The sequence below is a fragment of the Phoenix dactylifera genome, chromosome 1 (genome assembly GCF_009389715.1).
Source record: "Phoenix dactylifera cultivar Barhee BC4 chromosome 1, palm_55x_up_171113_PBpolish2nd_filt_p, whole genome shotgun sequence".
Taxonomy (NCBI): domain Eukaryota; kingdom Viridiplantae; phylum Streptophyta; class Magnoliopsida; order Arecales; family Arecaceae; genus Phoenix; species Phoenix dactylifera.
This window is the reverse complement of record NC_052392.1, coordinates 29,910,418-29,930,747: the sequence shown is the minus strand read 5'-3', so window position 1 is coordinate 29,930,747 and position 20,330 is coordinate 29,910,418. Positions and strand designations below refer to the sequence as shown.

The following is a 20,330-nucleotide window of genomic DNA, read 5'->3' as shown; positions in this document are numbered from 1 at the left end:
ATTATAGCAACACCCTCCTAAATGAGGGTGTTAGCCCACCATTACATATAACTAAAATATCCTCAGCTCTTTCAAAGTGCAGATGAACGAAGAGGTTTGGCGTGCTTTGAGATCTATACGATGAGTGATTCTTAACTAAGAGCCATATACTAAAGATGCTTTGAGATTTGTGTAGATGGACAAATGAAGGGGTCATTATGTTTTTAGATTTGCACGATGGATGATCTTTTAACTATGAGTCACTAATTAAGGATGCTTTGAGATCTATGCAAAACGATGATGGAAGAGGTTAGGAGTGCTTTGAAATTTATGCGATGGTGATTTTTCACTGTAGGCCATGTACTAAGGGTACTTCGAGAACTGTGTGGGTAGATGAATAAAGAGGTTCAGAGTGCTTTGAGATATGCACGGTGGGTGATTCTTAATTATGGGCCACATATTTAGGATGCTTTAAGATCTGTGACTAAAAGTATTTTGATAAATGTGTGGGTAGATGAATGATAGGGTTCGGAATGCTTAGATATATGCACAGTGGGTGATCCTTAATTATAGGCTATATACTAAGTGTGCTTTGAGATCGATGCAGGTGGATGAAAGAAGGTCTTCGAAGTGCTTTGAGATCTATGCGTTGGTTGATCTTTAACTATGAGACGTAAACCAAGGATGCTTTGAGATCTGTGCCGATGAATGAATGAAGGTGTACCGAGTGCTTTGAGATCTATATGGTGGGTGATTCTTAACTATGGGTCATATACTAAAAGTTTTTTAAAATTTATGCCAGAATTTACCACACAAACAACTAATACGTAGGGCATTTTGGTCATAATATAATTTTATGCTACCATGTGATGGTTACGTGATACAGAGATAAACGGTAGGACTAGTTTGGAAACTTGAAGGAATCATTTGGAACTTTTGAAGTTTAGGAGGTGTCTATGGGATAGGCCCTCAATTGAGGGTGTGTCCTTAATTTTTTCTTTATAATATCTTGAAAAATTAGTAGGTACTAAACCAAATCCATTCTTAGTTTTCATGTTTGAACTCAATTTAAGTATAAAGCGATCTTTGATTAAACTGATTGAAAATAAGTAACCAGACTGAGATACAATAAAAATAGATAAATTATAAATGTAGAGATAGTAACACAAAATAACAAACTCAAGTGCCCTAATTTTCACCGTAAGTCAATCATAGATAGCCCAAGTTGCCGATACTTGGTAAGTTGAGTACAACCACCTTTGCCTATATGTCGTAGCAAAATTCAGCAACAACATTTGGATGCAACTATATCATGTCCCATATAGTGTGCTAGCCATAGCCAATCATGTATTATGTGCTTTGGAGGAGCAAACTATTGGACTTCTATGTTATGATAGAGTAATTCAAAAGAATTAGCAAACAATTTCTTCATTATTTTACATGACAAGTAAACAGTACGAGTGAAGAGCCACTTTCATATCCAATAGATGAGATGGTCTATTTATTGAATCTTTCAACATAGATATGTGATAGAAAATAAGGGCCCAACGAGGCACTATAAAAAAACTTGTCTTTTCCGGTTCTAAAAACCGACTTTTTAGCGATGTTTTTTAAAAGCGCTGGCAAATTTTTTCCACTCTCACTTAGCTAATACTTTTGCGACGCTTTAGAAAGAATAATAAGAATCAAACAAATCCACGAGCAAAAATCTCTACAAGAAGAGAAACCGGATATCCATCTCCACCGGCTGCAGAGCTCTACCTCTCTTGGAAGCGGCGGGGGCCGGGGTCCTTGTAGCGTCGGCGCCAGACTCGCTGCATACAGGGGAGAAGCTTTTTCCCTTTCCATTACCGCCGTTTTCCCTCGTTGTCATCTCTGGGGATACCATATCACGGCCCCCGCAGGAGATCTATCATCCACACCTCAAAATCGAAAGTTTCCACCGGTCAATCGCCTCCCGAACCTCTAATCCGACAAGATCAGAGACGAGAGCAATCCCTAATTTGAAGATTTGTCACCGGAACTCCCTCAAAACCCTAGATATCGCTCCCATATCTCCTTTGAAGCCTCCAGATCTCTCTCTCTCTCTCATACCCCTTTCTTTTGAGCAAGACAAACAAAATAAATAGAGAAGATGGGGATCGGGAGGTGAGCGACGGAGAGAGAGGAGGGGAGGGGGCTAGGGATTTGTAATAAGGGGGAGGTCCTCCGGCGATGCTTTCTAAAGCATCGTTGGGGGTGGGGGCATGCACGGTGTTGGGGCAATCGGCCTCCGACGACACTTTCTAGAGCATCGTTGGGGACGGGGAGCAGCCTCCGACGACGCTTTAAAAAGCGTCATTGGGAGAATCGGCCTTCGACGATGCTTTTTAAGGCATCGTTGGAGGAATCGGCCCTTTTGGTTTCCGAAGACGCTTTTTAGCGTCGTCTAAATCAGGCTTCCACCCATGGTTTCAGAAAAGCATCTGTATCTCCCGACACTATTTAGAAGCGTCGACAAATTTTGGCGCATCGACCAAATTGCCGACGCTTCTCCCTAGCATCGGTAGTTAGGTGTCGGGAATAACTATTTTTCCTGTAGTGAGGCCAGTTAAATCTCACCTAAATATCATGTTTGGTCTTGGATAAGCTCGGTTAATTTGGACCTACTGTGGGTCCAAATGATTGGGATGAATGCAAAGGTGTCTAGTGATTTGGACCAGCACTTGGCCTTGTTAACCTAGACCATGTTGTTTACTACTGGGTTCAGCTTTTGCTTAGCCCACGATGAACCTAGTTCAATTTCGATGGAGATCTTAAGTGCACGCCAATAGTTTATAAGCTGTTTGTCAGCCATAACTCTTATAGGTGCGAATTTGTGCATAATATGTATTTCGGTTTTAGGATAACATAAAGAGCACATATCAGGGTGCCTAGCTTAGTTAAGATTTTCTTATTATGTAGAACACACCAAGCCCAATCCACACAGTAACACCAGAGTGCCAATAGCTAACCACCCAACAGCCAATCCCCTCCTACTCTTCTTTGTGGCTCTAATACCAGGACTGGTACTTGAAATGGGACCAAAATCTCGAGGACTGAAAGATGAAAGAATCTTGTGAGACTCGACGTAGAGACCAGTGGAAGCTGAGAAGTCAATTGCAACCCACTTCGGCAGGTCCTCCCTCAAGTTGGCAACATAAGAGAGGCTCCAATTTCCCCAGAGTTCTGGTTCATAAAGAAAGGGGGACACTCAAATTTATAGCACTAGCGTTATAACTGACCCGTCCCGTGGTGCATTGGCCGAGTCCTTCTCTGTGGCTAGTGTTCAAGTCCATGCTCGCAGCATAGTATGAGCGTGTTTATGTCGATGCCCACATGATCAGAACCTGATTCATTTTATGTAAGATCTATGTAGCTATCAAACTCGACAGCCATGACGGCATGACTCGATTCTTTGTTATTCTGCTACATGTAAAGTTAAATAATCCAAGAATCCCACATATGATTTTATGGGAGATATTGGGAAGGGTAAGTTGAGAGGAAGAAGGCTAGGCCATTGCCACTTATTCTGCTACCATGGCTGTCGATGAAGGACACAAATTGTGTGGTGAAGTCGGCAAGCGTGCCTGAAGTTGAGTCCTGATATTGGAAGGTTTTCCGGTCATTGTGGAAATTCCATTCTTGCTGCGATTAGTATCTTCCCTCGAAGAAAAAAAAATACCAAAATCTCAGAATTTGAATTTACGATCTATTCATTCAACATTTCCCTTTTTGGAGGCCTTTGATAACACGGATTCCTATTTCTCAATGATATCCCAGGATCGTAAAAGGTTTTAAGGATATGGTTAAGTGAGCCAGTTGGCTCAACACAGCTTTATACGTGAAATGAGATAGGCATTGGTTCGAAGTATACCATCTTGCCGGCATGGAAGTAGAGCTGATCAAGCATCTGACAGTAGAAGTTGGACCCGATATCTATGCCCAAGCCCGGCCAGGTCTGGACATCGGCTTACGTAGTTGCCCAAACCCAGCCCAATCTTGAAGAGCCAATCCGGGCCCACCCACCTGTTGGGATTGGGAGGTAACAACAAACAAAATAATTAAAGCACAACGGAATCAACAACTCTTCCACCTTGTGTAAACCTGTTAGAAAACAAACAACTAGAGCCAATCTACCTAATATATATATATCAAGGCATTCACAAATACTTAGCTGATCTGAAAAAGAAAACACAAAAGAAACACCAAATTTTTACGTGGAAAACCTCCCCAATGTGGAGAGTAAAAACTACGGGACCGTAGTCCACCCAAAATCTTCCACTATCAACAAATAATAAGTATACAATCTGTTCTCTCTAGCCAAAACTAGAGGCATATATCACCATATAATTTCAAGAACAATATTCTTGGCAAACATCAATAATAAGAGAGAAAGATTGAGAAGATCTCACATAAACAGCAGCCACGTTTCTGAAAAATCTGACTGTGATAGAAGACTGCAAATGGCGATCACACCGTACAGATTGAAGAACCACGTGCTGCAAACCTGCTATCCAAATTTCAGCTCGATCGGACCACGGATCGCCTCCCGATCGTCGTTTGATCAAGACTGCGCGCTGAATATCAATTCTGCATCTTCTCCCCTGCCTCCTTCTATTTTTAATTCGTGGAAGACTGCTCACATACCCTGCATTCTCAACATAAAAGGTTGCCCTAATGGGCCTCACGTTTTGGGCTAAAAATAGTCCAACCAAATAGGCTAAAAACTAATTAATTTAACCCACATTTGTTGGGTTAAGTCTCCTCCAACATAGGAGGGATAACCCAACAAATCTCCCCCTCCCGACTATGTGGAGGGATTCACCATCCCGGCAATCAATCGACATACCTCAAGCTTTTCTCTTGGCAAAGACTTTGTCAACATATCAGAACCATTGTCATCTGTATGAATTTTTTCAAGTTCCAACAACTTAGAACTCAGAACATCTCGAATCAATGGTATCTCACATCAATATGCTTCGATCTTGAATGAAAGGTAGAGTTTTTACCAAGATGGATGGCACTCTGATTATCACAATATAACACATAGTGCTCTTGCTTGAAACCAAGCTCCTTAATATATTTTCTCAACCATAGCAACTCTTTACATGATTCTGTTGCTGCAATGAACTCTGTTTCGGTGGTAGAAAGTGCAACACACTTCTATAACTTTGATTGCCATGCCACGGCTCCTCCTGCAAAAGTAATTAGATAACCTGAAGTAGATCTGCGAGTATCAACATCTCCAGCCATATCTGCATCCGTGTAACCAACTAGCATAGGTTTCTCACATCCAAAGCTAAGTTTCAAACTGGACGTACCTCGAAGATATCTCATAATCCACTTCACTGCATTCCAATGCTCTCTTCCTGGATTTGAAAGAAAACGACTAACTGTGCCAACTGCATGAGCCATGTCTGGTCTTGTACACACCATTGCATACATCAAACTTTCTATCGCTGAAGAATATGGAACTTTCTGCATGTCTTTCTTTTCTTCATTTGTAGAAGGATACTGTTTAGTGCTCAATTTAAAGTGAGTAGCAAGAGGAGTACTAACCACTTTAGCTTTGTCCATATTGAACTTCTGAAGCACTTTCTCAATGTACTTTTCTTGTGACATGTACAACTTCTTAGCATCTCTGTCTCGATTAATCCTTATGCCAAGGATTTGTTTTGCTGACCCTAAGTCTTTCATAGCAAAAGACTTATTTAATTGCTTCTTCAACCTATCAATTCGAGAAGCATTCTTGCCAACAATCAACATGTCATCAACATAAAGCAACAAAATGATAAAATCATCATCATTAAATTTCTGCACAAAAACACAATGGTCAGAAATTGTCTTCTTGTAAACATGCTCCCCCATAACTGACTCAAATTTCTTGTACCATTGTCTCGGTGCCTGCTTCAAGCCATAAAGACTTTTCTTTAATCTGCATACATAATCCTCTTTTTCCTTTACCTCGAAACCTTCTGGTTGCTCCATGTAAATTTCTTCCTCTAAGTCACCGTGAAGGAAAGCAGTCTTGGCATCCATCTGCTCAATCTCTAGATCAAGACTAGCTGCTAAACCGAGAACAACTCGAATAGATGACATCTTCACAACTGGAGCAAATATTTCATTAAAATCAACACCTCTTCTTTGGCTGAATCCCTTGACAACCAATCTAGCTTTATACCGTGGACATGATGAGTGTTCTTCTTGCTTCACTCTGTACACCCACCTATTCTTCAAAGCTCTTTTGCCTTTAGGCAACTTTACTAACTCAAAGGTGTGATTCTCATATAGTGACTTCATTTCATTCTTCATGGCCTCAATCCATTCTTTCTTGTGTTCATCTTTCATCGCTTCTTCATAATTTTCGGGTTCTCCCCCGTCAGTAAGTAGAACATATTCATTAGCTGAATATCGTGTGGAAGGTTGTTTGTTTCTGTTAGATCTCCTAAGTTGAGCTGGAATATCTGGTTCTTGCAACTGATTATCAGCATCATTATTTGCTTCAGCCTGTATGGGAGCATTTTCATTCACATCAACTGCATCTGGCTGGTCATTCTGCAACTCATCAGCATTTTCTGGTACTGGTGTTGGTGCTATAGGAACTGGATCCAAGTCTATCATGTCATCACTATACTGTGGCTCTGTCTTATCTGCTTTCTCAATGTCCTGTATGGTTTGATCTTCCATGAACACAACATCACGACTTCTAATAAGCTTTTTGCTGACTAGATCATAAAACTTGTACCCAAAATTATCCTGACCATACCCTAAAAATATGCACTGTCTAGTTTTGGAATCAAATTTAGACCTTTCATCTTTAGGAATATGCACAAATGCCTTGCATCCAAAGACATGAAGATGATCATAAGAAACATCTTTACCTGTCCAGACTCTGTTTGGCACATCAAACTGCAAGGGAACACAAGGTGTGAGATTCAACACATGTACAACTGTACTCAAAGCCTCACCCCAAAAGGATCTTAGCAACCCTGCTTGTGAAAGCAAACATCTGACTCTCTCCACCAATGTCCTATTCATTCTTTCTGCCAAACCATTCAACTGAGGTGTCTTCGGAGGTGTTTTCTGATGTCGAATACCCTGTTCTCGACAATAATCATCAAATAGACCTGAGTATTCTCCTCCATTATCTGTTCGAATATATTTCAGCTTTCTTCCTGTTTCTCTCTCAACTGAAGCCTGAAATTGTTTGAAAACATCCAATACATGATCCTTTGTCTTCAAGGTGTAAACCCATATCTTTCTTGAATGATCATCAATGAATGTCACAAAATAACGAGCACCACTAAGTGTTATTATCTTCATTGGACCACAAACATCTGAATGCACCAAATCAAGTGCATTTGGTTTTCTAGAAGGAGGGGATGCTTTGAAGGAAACTTTGTTCTGCTTACCTGCTAAACAGTGAGCACAATTTCTCAGATGAGTACTCTTCACTCCATGTAGTAGTCATTTCTTGGCCAACATCGATAAGCCTTTCTCACTCATGTGACACAGTCTCTTGTGCCATAACTCAACTGTATCTTCATTCTCCACTGCATTGATAGTGGTTCTGGAGAGCCCTGTCTGTAATAAGTATAAAGTTGAGTGCTTTTTACCTGTAGCCACAACCAAAGCTCCTTTAGTGAGCTTCCATCTACCATCAGAAAAAGTATTGCAGAATCCTTCATCATCAAGTCTACCCACAGAAAGTAGGTTGTAACGGATGTCAGGAATATGTTTCACATTTTTAAGAACCAACTTTGTGCCATTGTTGGTTTCTAAACAAACATCGCCTACACCGACAACTTTGGCTATGCCACTATCTCTCATTTTTACAACCCCAAAATCACCAGCTATATAGGTTGAAAAGAGATCCCTCCGCGATGTAGCATGAATAGAAGCACCACTGTCAACGACCCAGCTCATCTCATGACATGCAAGATTAACAACATCAATGTCACAAGCAATAAGAAAGTTTTCAATAATGGAAACCTGATCTTTATCATTATCATCTTTCTTCTTATCTGTATCTTTGTTTTGCTTGTTTTCCCTCTTCAAATTTCGACAATACTTTTTGATATGCCCCTTTCCACCATAATGATAACACTCAACATTAGCGAATTTATTGGACTTACTTCTGGTCTTGCCTCTGTACTTCGAATCTCTGCTTTTACTCCTCCCCCTCGTCTCAATAACTAAGACATCTGACTGTGAAGAGGAACCCTGTGATTTTCGTCTCATCTCTTCATTCAAAATACTACTCTTAGCTAAATCCATTGAGATAACACCATTCGGGGCTGAGTTAGATAATGTCGTTCTCACTGTCTCCCACGAGTTCGGCAGAGTGCCTAGAAGCCATAATCCCTGTACCTCATCATCAAAATTGATACCCATTGTGGCCAATTGGTTAATGGTCTCTTGAAATGTATTCAAATGATCTGTCATAGGAGTTCCATCCTGATACCTCAAGGACATCATCTGCTTTATGAGGAACAATTTATTATTTCCAGTTTTTCGGGCATACAACTGTTCAAGCTTGGTCCATAAACTGCGTGCATGTGTCTCTCCACTAATATGATTCAAAACATTGTCATCTACCCATTGCCTGATATATCCACACACTTGTCGATGGAGCAATTTCCACTCCTCTTCAGTTTTATCATCAGGTTTCATAGTAGAAAATACCGGTTGATGATAACCTTTCACATAGAAAAGATCTTCCATCTTTCCTTTCCATGTATGATAATTAGTACCATTCAGATTAATCATTCTAGCAGTATTTGTTTCCATTGTTCACACAAGATAAAACAATTCAACAACCTGGCTCTGATACCACTTGTTGGGATTGGGAGGTAACAACAAACAAAATAATTAAAGCACAACGGAATCAACAACTCTCCCACCTTGTGTAAACCTGTTAGAAAACAAATAATTAGAGCCAATCTACCTAATATATATATATCAAGGCATTCACAAATACTTAGTTGATCTGAAAAAGAAAACACAAAAGAAACACTAAATTTTTACGTGGAAAACCTCCCCAATGTGGAGAGTAAAAACCACGGGACCGTAGTCCACCCAAAATCTTCCACTATCAACAAATAATGGGTATACAATCTATTCTCTCTAGCCAAAACTAGAGGCATATATCACCATATAATCTCAAGAACAATATTCTTGGCAAACATCAATAATAAGAGAGAAAGATTGAGAAGATCTCACATAAACAACAGCCATGTTTCTGAAAAATCTGACTGTGATAGAAGACTGCAAATGGCGATCACACCGTACAGATTGAAGAACCACGTGTTGCGAACCTGCTATCCAAATTTCAGCTCAATCGGACCACGGATCGCCTTCCGATCGTCGTTTGATCAAGATTGCGCGCTGAATATCAATTCTGCATCTTCTCCCCTGCCTCCCTCTATTTTTAATTCGTGGAAGACTGCTCACATACCCTGCATTCTCAACATAAAAGGTTGCCCTAATGGGCCTCACGTTTTAGGCTAAAAATAGTCCAACCAAATAGGCTAAAAACTAATTAATTTAACCCACATTTGTTGGGCTAAGTCTCCTCCAACATAGGAGGGATAGCCCAACAAACCCACCAGGCTCGATTTTCTTTTTAACCCCACTATTATAGGCCAAATGCAATAAAATATACTATTATTTTATTATAATATATAATTAGTTAATGTATGTGTGGGTCTCCCTATGCCTGTATGTTTGTACGTGTGTGTACATATGTTTGTGTATGTTTGTATGGTGTACTTGTGCGTGTTTATAAATATGTGTGTGTGGGTGTTTGCCCAAGCCCACTAAATTTCGGGCCGGGCTAAGTGGGCTGGGTGGACCTCTTGCCCGTGATCAGCTCTAAGTGGAACAGTTGAGCTAGTTTTTGATTAGGTGGACGGTAAGGAGCCACCTTGGTAGAAAATGCCTCGAGTGTTGTCATTAAACTGCAAAAGTTAATGGAGAGCGGGTTGCAAAGGGAATTATGATGCAAAGGAAGTGAAAGAGAGAGGCGCCAAGAGATGGCGAAATGGCAGGGGAGATACAGAGTTGCAGAGAGCCATGCTCCCTAAGGTGCTTGGTGGCTGAATCGAAAGGCAAGAGAACTGATGCTTATATCGAGCATTACCTGAGGAATGGTCATTAAAGAAGAATTCAAAAAAGACATGATAGCATGCAGCCTAGCAAATCACATTACCTACTAGTCCACATTAGCTTTTAACCATTCTGTAGAGGAGGAAGCTTTCAAAACTTGACCACATAGGCCCTGTTTGGCCGAGCCTATTGTAATGAATTAAGTCCTTATCAACAATAGGTGGTTGATAAGGACTTAATTCATTACAATAGGTACTATATAGGTGCTACCGTCTCCATCATTCTTCATCTCCTCTTTTCCGGCAATGCCCTCCAAGGCAACTTCATCTGTGTCCCTCATTGGCATTGTGCCTGTTCCTTCCCTTCATCTCCATTGAGGCTGCCCATTCTCATCACATGGATGCATAGACCCACTAAGATCAGCTCGATGTCGAGGAGGGTCTAAGTATTCTTGTGGAGATTCCCCAATTTGTGAAAAACTCCCCTTACAAACAAAAAATCAATAGTTTTCTCACTTATTGTACTAGAATGGATGGTTATGACAAGTATCTCAGGTATTATATCCGGTATCAACCAGCTAGTGGTTTAATTATAGTCATCCAATCTAAATATACGAATGGCTCATAAAAGATTAAGCTACCAAAGCAAAACTGAATACTTTATTACATGACCCTGGAGATAAGCATATCAAAATAACGTACAACATGTTCTCGACTAGAATTATCGTTACAGCTGCCCATGCAGGAGATTTGAAATATATTACATTTCAAGCCTTTATGGCAAAGACATACAACACCCGATCATATAATGAAACACCTATCAAAAATAAAAAGTTCCTAATTGTATAGTTGAATTATAAATCACTGGTATGATGGGTAACATGGTACCATTGTTAAACTTTTCTAGCATGACTCACCATCCTTCAACGGCCCAACAGATTTGTGTTTGAAATTGTGGGGCAGCTATCAGACTTTGGAGGAGCAGGCACATTTCTTGGAGGAGAATGAAACATTGGAATGGGCATATTGGGAGGCAAAGCTGGCAATGGGGCATCAAATTTCAGGACATTGATTGCTTGCCTCATGGTCGGCCTTTGATTTCTATCAGGGTGAGCACACCATAGTCCCAAAACCATCAAGTACACCATTTGTTGTTCATCGAATTCCATCTCTAACCTTCGGTCTGCTGCAGTCAAACATCTTCCATTCCCATAAAGTTCCCAAACCCACTCTACCAAATTCACCTTGTCTTGCTTCTCTTTTAAATCAATTGGTTTTCTACCACATGCAATTTCTAGTACAACAACTCCAAAGCTGTATACATCTGATTCTTTGCTAGCTTTTCCTGTAAAATAGTATGATGCATTTCAATTACCAAAAAATAATTTATATTTATCACTGTTAATTTCAAGTTAATTAAAACAATGTAGACCCAACTAAACAAGTCAACTATGATGCTAACTAAATATTGTCATGTTTGTGTTCATATTAAGCCAGGCTAGCTTGGGTTTATTCTTGGGTACCATCGTTGATGGAGTAAGCCTCCAGGGTGGCTTTTGTATAGGCTGGACCACTTCATTATTGGGTTAGACAAGCTTGACCGAAGAAACTTTGTTAACCTAATTTTTTCGGGCATAAATTTGTGGGTAGGAATTTATCTGTGGCCAAAAGGACATCAGTCACAAAACAAAACTTCATCTGAATTTAACTTCCTATCAGGCACATAGAGGGGTTTTAGTTTTCTTCAAATACCATAGGGAGAGAAGATTAGTGGTAAAATTCTCCGCAAATCAGACCATTAGATTCTTTGTGAGCCAAAATCAAGCCTGGCTATTGATAAAATTGGGATAGCAGTGATTGGTCTTTCACTCTATCTTTTTGCGGAGCTGATGATCACACATGGTAGGCCTATACCGCAGGGTTGCCATGGGCTCAAAGAGCCATCTTCCTTGTTCTAGGCCCAGCCACAACCAGCCAATTCATTTCTACCTAGCACAAACGAAATCTATTTCTATAGTTTCCATCAGAAAAGCATTCATTCATATCAGAGCCTTCAATTGCGGCTAGAATTATAATATTACTTACCTATGGTAACACATTCAGGTGCGATGTATCCTCTCGTCCCAGCCATAACCGTTGTTTGTATGTTACTGTCATGATCCACAAGCCTTGCTAGCCCAAAATCACCGAGTTTAGCATTGAACCCCGAATCCAACATCACGTTACTCGGCTTGACATCTCTATGGACCACACACTGTTCCCACTCTTCGTGAAGATAAAGCAGTGCCGAGGCCAAGCCGAATGCGATCCGGTATCTTTCTGGCCATGTTAGCAATCTCTCCTCGCTGTATAGATAGGGCTGTTAATGAGCCGAGCTGCTCGGGCTCGGCTCGGGCTCAGCTCGATAAAAGCTCGGCTCGGGCTCGGCTCGTTAGTCAAACGAGCCCGAGCCCGAGCCCAATATGAGGCTCGTTTACACTCGAGCCCGAGCCCGAGCCCGAGTAGCTCACGAGCCCAAACGAGCTCTAGTCTTCCACTGAAAAATCTTATTTCAGCACCATAATTCATAAAAATCTAATTACATAGAGAAAAATAGCTTGTTATCGAGCTTGAGCCTGAGCTCGAGCCCGATTACGAGCCCAAGCTCGGGCTCGTTCTAGAGCTCATAATTGAAACGAGCTTTACGAGCTCAAGCCCGAGCCTTTGCTTTGCCAAGCAAGCCCGAGTTCGAGCCCAAAATAGAGCTCGTTACCGAGCCCGAGCCCGAGCCCGAGCCTGAGCTTCTGTGAAACGAGCCGAGCCGAGCTCTCCCAGGCTCGGGCTCGGCTCGTTTCGTTGACAGCCCTATGTATAGATGCCGATCGAGGCTTTTGTTCGACATGTACTCGTAGACAAGCAACAAATCGCCTTTTTGATGGCAATAGCCGATGAGCTGCACAAGATTGCGATGCCTCAGCCGGCTTATAATCGTGACTTCCGATTTATACTCCTTCGTCCCTTGCTTAGAATCTCTAGAAATCCTCTTGATTGCCACTTCTTGCTTCGTATCATCCAACACTCCCATGTAAACCTCCCCGAAACCTCCTTCCCCAAGCTTTGCCTCCTTAACGAAATATCTGGTTGCAATCGCGAGTGCACTATAAGGAAATTTCCTGGGGCCGCCACCTCTCTCGAATGCATTATTGATGGACAATTCAAGAGCCATCTCTTCTTCTTCTTCTTCTTCTTCTTGTGCTTCCATCCCTCCCCTGGCTCTCTTACGCGATACTGCGGACCACAACAAACCCAACCCGCATAGCAAGATCCCAATACCGACAGCAAGCCCCAGCACTAGGCTCATCTTACTCTTCTTCTTGGCTTCGGAAGAACTCAAATTGGAGGACTTGAAATCCCAGGAATAGATGCTATGCAACTCGTAAAGGTCCCCGGTGGAAGCTGAGAAACCAATGGCTACGTTCTCAGGCAGGTAGTCCCTCAAGTCCACAACATAAAACAGGCTCCAATTCCTCCGAGGATCTGAAGCATTACTGAGGAAGACGCTCAAATTTTGAGCAACAGCATCGTAACTAACGGATGCAATGAATTGTGCATTCTCTCTGATGCTAGCATTCAAGTCCACTTGTTTTTGCGAAAAGATCGACCAAATGTCGATGCCCACATGGTTGGCGCTCGTATCGTCGACTTCAGGGTTATAGTAGCTATCAAATTCTACAGCCACGACCTTGTTCTCGTCTGTTTTGTTGCCATTATTTTTATATAGTCCAAGCTTTGCACCGGACGTCGCCGATGGGTCCTGGACAAAAGGGAAGGGTGAGAGGAAGAAGGCAAGCCCATCGGCACTTACATTTTGTCCGAAGCCGTTGATAGAGAATCTGAAATTTGTTGTGAAGTTGGCAAACGTTCCTGAAGCTTTGTCCCAGAGGGCCACCAGTTCGGAATATGTGGCGCTTCCAACGCTAGATTTAAGGGAAGCCTCCGCCTGGTCCTTGGTCAGTTCGAGGATGCTGCCGTGAAAGTGCGCGTCGCCAGATAAGTTTATGTTCGGTTTGCCCAGTTTATTGCCAGTAAGGTTGAAGGAGAGTGGGCTTGCAAGAGGGATCACGATGGATAACAACTGAAAGAGGAAGACTAAGATGTGAAGAGATCTAGAGTTGCAGGGAGCCATTGCTTGGGGAGTGAAGGGGGCTCGCCGAGGTCGATTTTTGACTGGTAGAAAGATGAGGGACCGGTAACTTCGTCATCAAAAGGTTTGTTGGGGCATAGTCATTCTGAAGGAGAAATTATATCCTGCACCGCAGTGCACGGCGTAAATGACAGCCGTTCATTTCTGTAGCGGCATATCAAGATAAGCACGAATAGGACGGCTCAAGGTGTTTCCAAACACCGAAAAAGCCTAATCCTGTGATTTCCCACCTTACCCTAGAGCCATCTATTCTCATTGAGCACATGTCGCATCAGCTACATATGTTCAATTAAATTTGGTTGCGGTCATCTGCTACGACCAGTGGCTATCACGGTGCAGGCCAATTACATCAGCTCTGGGATATCCAAGACTTGGTCCAGAAGCGTTCAGGCCGGCAACAATTTAATTTACCAAGTCTGCTCACCAGATGGCTACACCGTCAAGTCTATGAATTGGATTATTGGACCCGAGCATCCAAGTTTTCTCGAGTAACACGTAATGGAATGCGACGGCTGGACGGCACGAATCAAATTACAGGTCCCGTTATTGTTTCTAAGCATAAGCCTTTAAAGGCTATCCCACGCATAAAGTCTTGAGGCTCCATTGCATAGAAGCTCCATTAGGTAGGGAAGGAGTGCCTGACGCATTGAAAACTCCTACCCGAGAGAAGCATCTCAAATAGGACATACACTTTTGGATCATGCAGATGCACCAACCTTCAGAAGGCAGTGCAGAAAGAGAATTTCTCGGCCCACTCACAGTTCCACAGTAATACCTTCATCCTGCAGAAGGGGACTTGCCAAGGCCCTTGCTGTTAGCCTTCGTCCGTGGCCCACTCACCGCCACATCCTCCCTTGGCTCCTCTCTCTTCTCCAAGCCCAGCACAACCATTTTCAGCCAGCAAACTGTGGAGCCATGGTCACCCTCGATGAAGCTCGATTCCTCCCCCAAGACCCGAGTGCCCATTGCAGCCATCACACCATTCCTGTCATCCATACTCGTCGTCGATTGTCCATGCTGCCCACCAGCGACCATGATACAAAGCATATAGTGGCCTTGCGTCTCCCCAACCCAGCCGTCCACACCGCACGCCGTTACCTCTCGACCATCATCCGAAGCTCCACCGGAGGGCTTTGATGCCCTGGAATTGGCCATTGATGACGAAGATGGGACTACTTGCAGAGGTGGTTCCCCGCCAACCATGAACTCCTTGCCAGATGCATCGCCTCCTCCCAAAGCCCCTGCATTTCTCTGGCTGGTCACCCGAGTCAGGCCAGGGGGGCTGGACTCCATCTGGTGGGGCTCTCGAGCCCGTGGGAGGGGAGCTGGGCTGAGGATGTGAGAGCCTAGACTCCACCGATCTAGAACTCGTTCGCCTAAATGGTGGGATCCTAGCCCGCCTGAGTGGGCCTGAGCTAGATCCCACCTCCACCATATTCGCGTCGGCCTGCTGCCCTCCAAATTGGCCTAACAGGCCCTCTCCTTGGGCCTGGCCCAAGTTGCTTCACGGCTCGGGACTTGACTCAGGGTCGGTACTCGGTTGACTCGTCCCTTCGATGATTTGCACTACGTCACCCACAATAATCGTCTTCTCTAGTGATCTCCAATGGGCCACCTTGGCCCTTTTTTGCCAGCCGTCCAAGTCCGGCGGTGAACTGGGTGAGCTCGGCATGTTCCGTGGAGAACTCAGATCTGACTGTGAGGAACCTGGCTCAGATGCCGACTCGAGGGTGGACTCTGCCATCTTCCTCGGATGCACCCCAGTCTTGGAAACCCTAGGCTGCCAGATCTTAGATGTGGCTAGCCAAGGGCCGAATACCTGGCGTCGGTTCACATTGACCAGCTCCTCCATCTAATCTGAGGCCTCCTGAACAGCCTCCACCACCGTCGGCGTCGAGAACTCCTTGACACCCCCTCTGTTGGTGCTAGCATGGGAAGAGGAAATCGACACTCATCGTCTTTGTGGCCTATTCTGCCAAACATTGATAGAAGAAACTCGACAAGTTCTCATACACAAATGCCTACCAGAACGTCCGCGATCTCCCCCTGATGAGAACCGCCGACTTAAGGGGATCAAGGGCATTTATCTGCAGCTTAAACCAAAGTGAATCTGGGCTTCCTTTGCTAGTCCATGAAGCCGTCTAGGGCCAATGGCCGACTAGCCACCGTTGCTATGTCAGTGTTGACTCCTTCTCCCAATACTCCAGGGGGAGACAAAGGAGGTAGAGCCAAAGCACTACCTTTTTCACCACATCTGTGCCCGAAACGAAATCCGGCACCCATTGATCCATTGCCAATAACTGGCCTGCCACCAGCCAGAAGCCATTGACCAAGGCCGAGTTCCGATCCTCCTCACTCTTGAACTGGAATGCATGATGATCCTCCATCATCGAGAAGGATTCAACATCATAGTCTAGCTTCTCTTTGATTTTCAGTTTTCGAGCAATTCACTCCCCCGGAATTAGGGGTGCAAATGGGTTGGGTCGGGTCTTGAGTGATCCCAACCCAACCCGGTTTCTTGTTTGGATCCTAATTTTAGATCCAGACTCGACCAGTCGGGTTGGGTCCACAACTATAATTTTTGACCCAATGGGTCATTCGAGTCTGGTCGGATCCATGTACGATCCTGACCTAACTCGAATAATTCGGGTTCAGGTTGGGTTTGGTCCGGGTCTCTCTTTCAAAACAACCCTTTTAAAAGCTCACCATTATTCATCTTTTGTACTTCTAAACGTCTCTAAATGCAACAAGAGCCCAACAAATATGCCTCTTATCCATGAGCTTGTTGACGTCTATCTCCATATTTAGGGCCGTTTGGGAGAGCTGTTGGCAGTAGAGCTTTTTGGTAATTATATTTCTAAAGTGCTATGATACTTTAACATGTGTTTGGTAAATAAATTAAAAAATAATTTTGGTATGACAAAATGACCATAAAGAACATTGCCTAATATAATAAAATATAATATATATTAATACATAAATATATGATATTATATAATATTACTGTGATGTAATATATTATTATTAATTATAATATAGTAATAGAATGTTGTATACTATAGCATAATAATTTAATATAATATTAAATTATTTAACATGACATATCAATGCATTATGATATAATGTGATATAATATTATATTTATAGTATAATACAATAATAAAGATATAAAATATTGTAATTATTAGTGTAAATTAAGTTTCCATAATATAATAAATTTTCTAGCTAAATGATAAAATTGGTTAAACAATTATTAAAGGGATATTTTGTGTAATTGTTATATTTTATCACAAATATTTTGGTAAAAAAAAAGCTTTTCGACTGGGTCTAAAAGTATTTTTTTCAGAAAGCTTCTTTTTGGAGCTTCTCCCAAAAAGCTGTTTTTAGCTTTTTGGAAAAACTAAAACAACTTTTCAAAATTTTTACTAAACACCCCTATTTTATCTAAAAATACTTTTGCAAAGTACTTTTTGGCTCTTCAAAAGCTCCCCAAATGGGGCCTTAGTTCTCTAGAAATGGACTCGTGAAAATATCCAAGACGTCTCTTTCTATCTCCTATTACAGTCTCTTCACAGAACCTCAAGGCAATGGGGCTAAAAAAAAAATACAAGGACTCACTAGTCTTAGAAGAAATGTCACAAAAATACAAGGTGCTTCTCTAGCATCCTCCTCACCCTTGACGCGGTTGCGCCGCCCACCGCCCTGCGGCCGCCGATGCTGTCCCCTTTTTTGTACGTGGATAGCTCCTCGTCGGCAAGCTGGCCATTAGGAAGAAAGCCGACGTGGGCATGGCGGCAGAGGAGGGAGTAGAGTGCGAAGGTGCCGCCCTCGCCGTTGTCATCGACTCGGAGCACAATGAAGATGTACTTGAGGAGCGGGATGAGGGTGAGGGTCTAGAAGATGAAGGAGAGCACGCCGTAGATCTCCTCATTCATCTCCGAGTGTTGGATGTCCTCCACGAAGGTGCTCTTGTACACATACAGCGGCGACGTGCTCAGGTCCCCGTGCACCATAGTGGGAGAGATATAGAGTGGACCAATGCATTTATCTCAAGATCAGTGGGAGAAAATTCATTTATTTTGTTTTATATGTTGATGATATTTTTTACTTGCCAACAGCGACTTGGGGTTACTTCATGAAATAAAGAAAAATGTTATCTGCTAATTTTGAAATGAAAGATCTTGGGGAAGCTTCTTTTGTACTTGGTATTGAGATATAGCGTGATAGAGGTTATGTTTTGTTGGGACTTTCTCAGAAGACATATATACGATGCATCCTAGAGAGGTTTAATATGCAAAACTGTGCACCTAGTGATGTACCTATTGTAAAAGGAGATAAGTTTAGCAAAATTCAGTGTCCAAAGAATGAACTTGAAAGGAAATCTTTGAAGAACATACTGTATGCAAGTGTTGTAGGGAGCCTAATATATGCTCAAGTTTGCACTAGGCCAGACATAGCCTATGCAGTGAGTGTCCTTAGTAGATTCAATCGAATCCAGGACAAGAGCGTTGGAAAGTAGCTAAGAAAGTTATGAGATATTTGTAAAAGACTGAAGGTTATATGCTTACCTTTCAGCATACAGTTCATCTTAAAGTGGTAGGCTACTCAGATTCTGATTTTGCAGGATGTCAAGATGATCTGAAGTCAACTTCAGGTTATGTTTTTATGATGGTTGGTGATGCTATTTCTTGGAAAAGTATTAAGCAAACTCTAGTGGCTTTCTCTATTATGCAGGCTGAATTTGTGGCATGTTATGGAGCTATGGTCCTAGCCGTTTGGTTAAGAAATTTTATTTCAGAACTAAAAGTTGTTGATTCCATCTCGAGACCAATTACCATCTACTGGGATAATAGTGAAGTGGTGTTCTTTTCAAAGAATAATAAGAGTTCTGGTGGCTCTAAGCATATAGACATCAAGTACTTGGTCGTCAGAGATAAAGTTAAAAAAGGGTAGACAAAAATAGAGCATATAAATACATAGGCAATGATTGCGACCCGTTGACTAAGGGACTCGCACCGAAAGTCTTTAAGACACATATTGCTAATATGGGCATTATGAAAATCTTTGATGTTTTTAGTTAGTAGGAGTTATAAAATAACTACGTTTTGGCTTGATCTCCTTTTGACGGGGTACGTAGGCAACCTATATGCTTCGGGTACAGTTTTTTTTAATAATAATACTTTTATCTTCCCATTTATAATTTTGTATTTTGTACACAGAAATTATAATTATATTTGAGCATGCATTTCACATATGTCTTTTATTATGATATCATTTTGATCTCGAGATATAATGCATAAAGACATGATGTGAGTCTCTTTTGAGACGTGGCTTCATTTTTGAAGCATTTATGAGAACTGATATGAATTAGCATACTTTTTTATCACATTTTGGTGCTAAGTTCATACTACATACTACTACATTAGTTGGAGGATGGAGATCCATATCGATAAGCATGTTAGCATTTATAGCTGTGGAGTGGTCTTACATCAATTAAATGGTGTAACGACTTTCATGTTCAATGTTGATATTCTTGTTGGAGCAGATCATGTATCCAAGGTGATTATCATTTAAGCTATATGTGTAGCCGTCTATATAGTCTAACCTGAGAGTCGTTTTCAAAATAAAGTTTTTTAAATGAATATAGCAATCCATGTTCGCCCAACCGGAAGAATGTTAGAATATTTTCAAAATATGGGCTTCCACTTGTTGCGTATTTTTTGTTTTATAAAATAGGTTAGACGTATGGCTTATAATGGTACTTTGGTTAAACCCAATATGATGTGTGATCATTTTATTTTATGGGCTTTGGTGCACCTTCGATGTATAGGATTGAATCCTACCTATTGCGATAATTTTGGTATATAGGCCAGGAAACCCAATTAGGTTTTTGGAGCCTTTAATGGGAAGGCTCCCTTATGTTTCCTATATAAAGGCTAGGTCTCCCTCTCCTCTCCATATGGTTGATAGCTTGCCCTATTGACGGCTATCTTTTGTGAGGAGCAAGGAAGGGAAGATCTAGCTGCTATTATTCTGGATGA

The 20,330-nt window shown here is 42.0% G+C and overlaps 1 protein-coding gene across 1 annotated transcript; it reads right to left on the bottom strand.

The window, feature by feature from the left end:
* Nucleotides 1-10,744: 10,744 nt before the first annotated feature.
* Nucleotides 10,745-14,295, bottom strand: LOC103699026 (L-type lectin-domain containing receptor kinase IX.1-like). The gene is made up of 3 exons (XM_039131457.1): nt 12,955-14,295; nt 12,192-12,453; nt 10,745-11,451 (listed from the first exon to the last, which is right to left on the bottom strand). Exons 1-3 carry the CDS (start codon nt 14,269-14,271, stop codon nt 11,030-11,032), a joined length of 2,001 nt encoding a protein of 666 aa, XP_038987385.1. The 5' UTR covers nt 14,272-14,295; the 3' UTR covers nt 10,745-11,029.
* Nucleotides 14,296-20,330: the final 6,035 nt, after the last annotated feature.

Bases quoted from the DNA above. Each gene is read 5' to 3' on its own strand.
- LOC103699026 (XM_039131457.1), bottom strand. From the start codon at position 14,271: ATGGCTCCCTGCAACTCTAGATCTCTTCACATCTTAGTCTTCCTCTTT. The intron at 12,454-12,954 runs ATAGGGCTGTCA...CCCTATCTATAC, and splicing joins GCCTCGATCGGCATCTATAC to AGCGAGGAGAGATTGCTAAC. The intron at 11,452-12,191 runs GTAAGTAATATT...ACTATTTTACAG, and splicing joins ACCTGAATGTGTTACCATAG to GAAAAGCTAGCAAAGAATCA.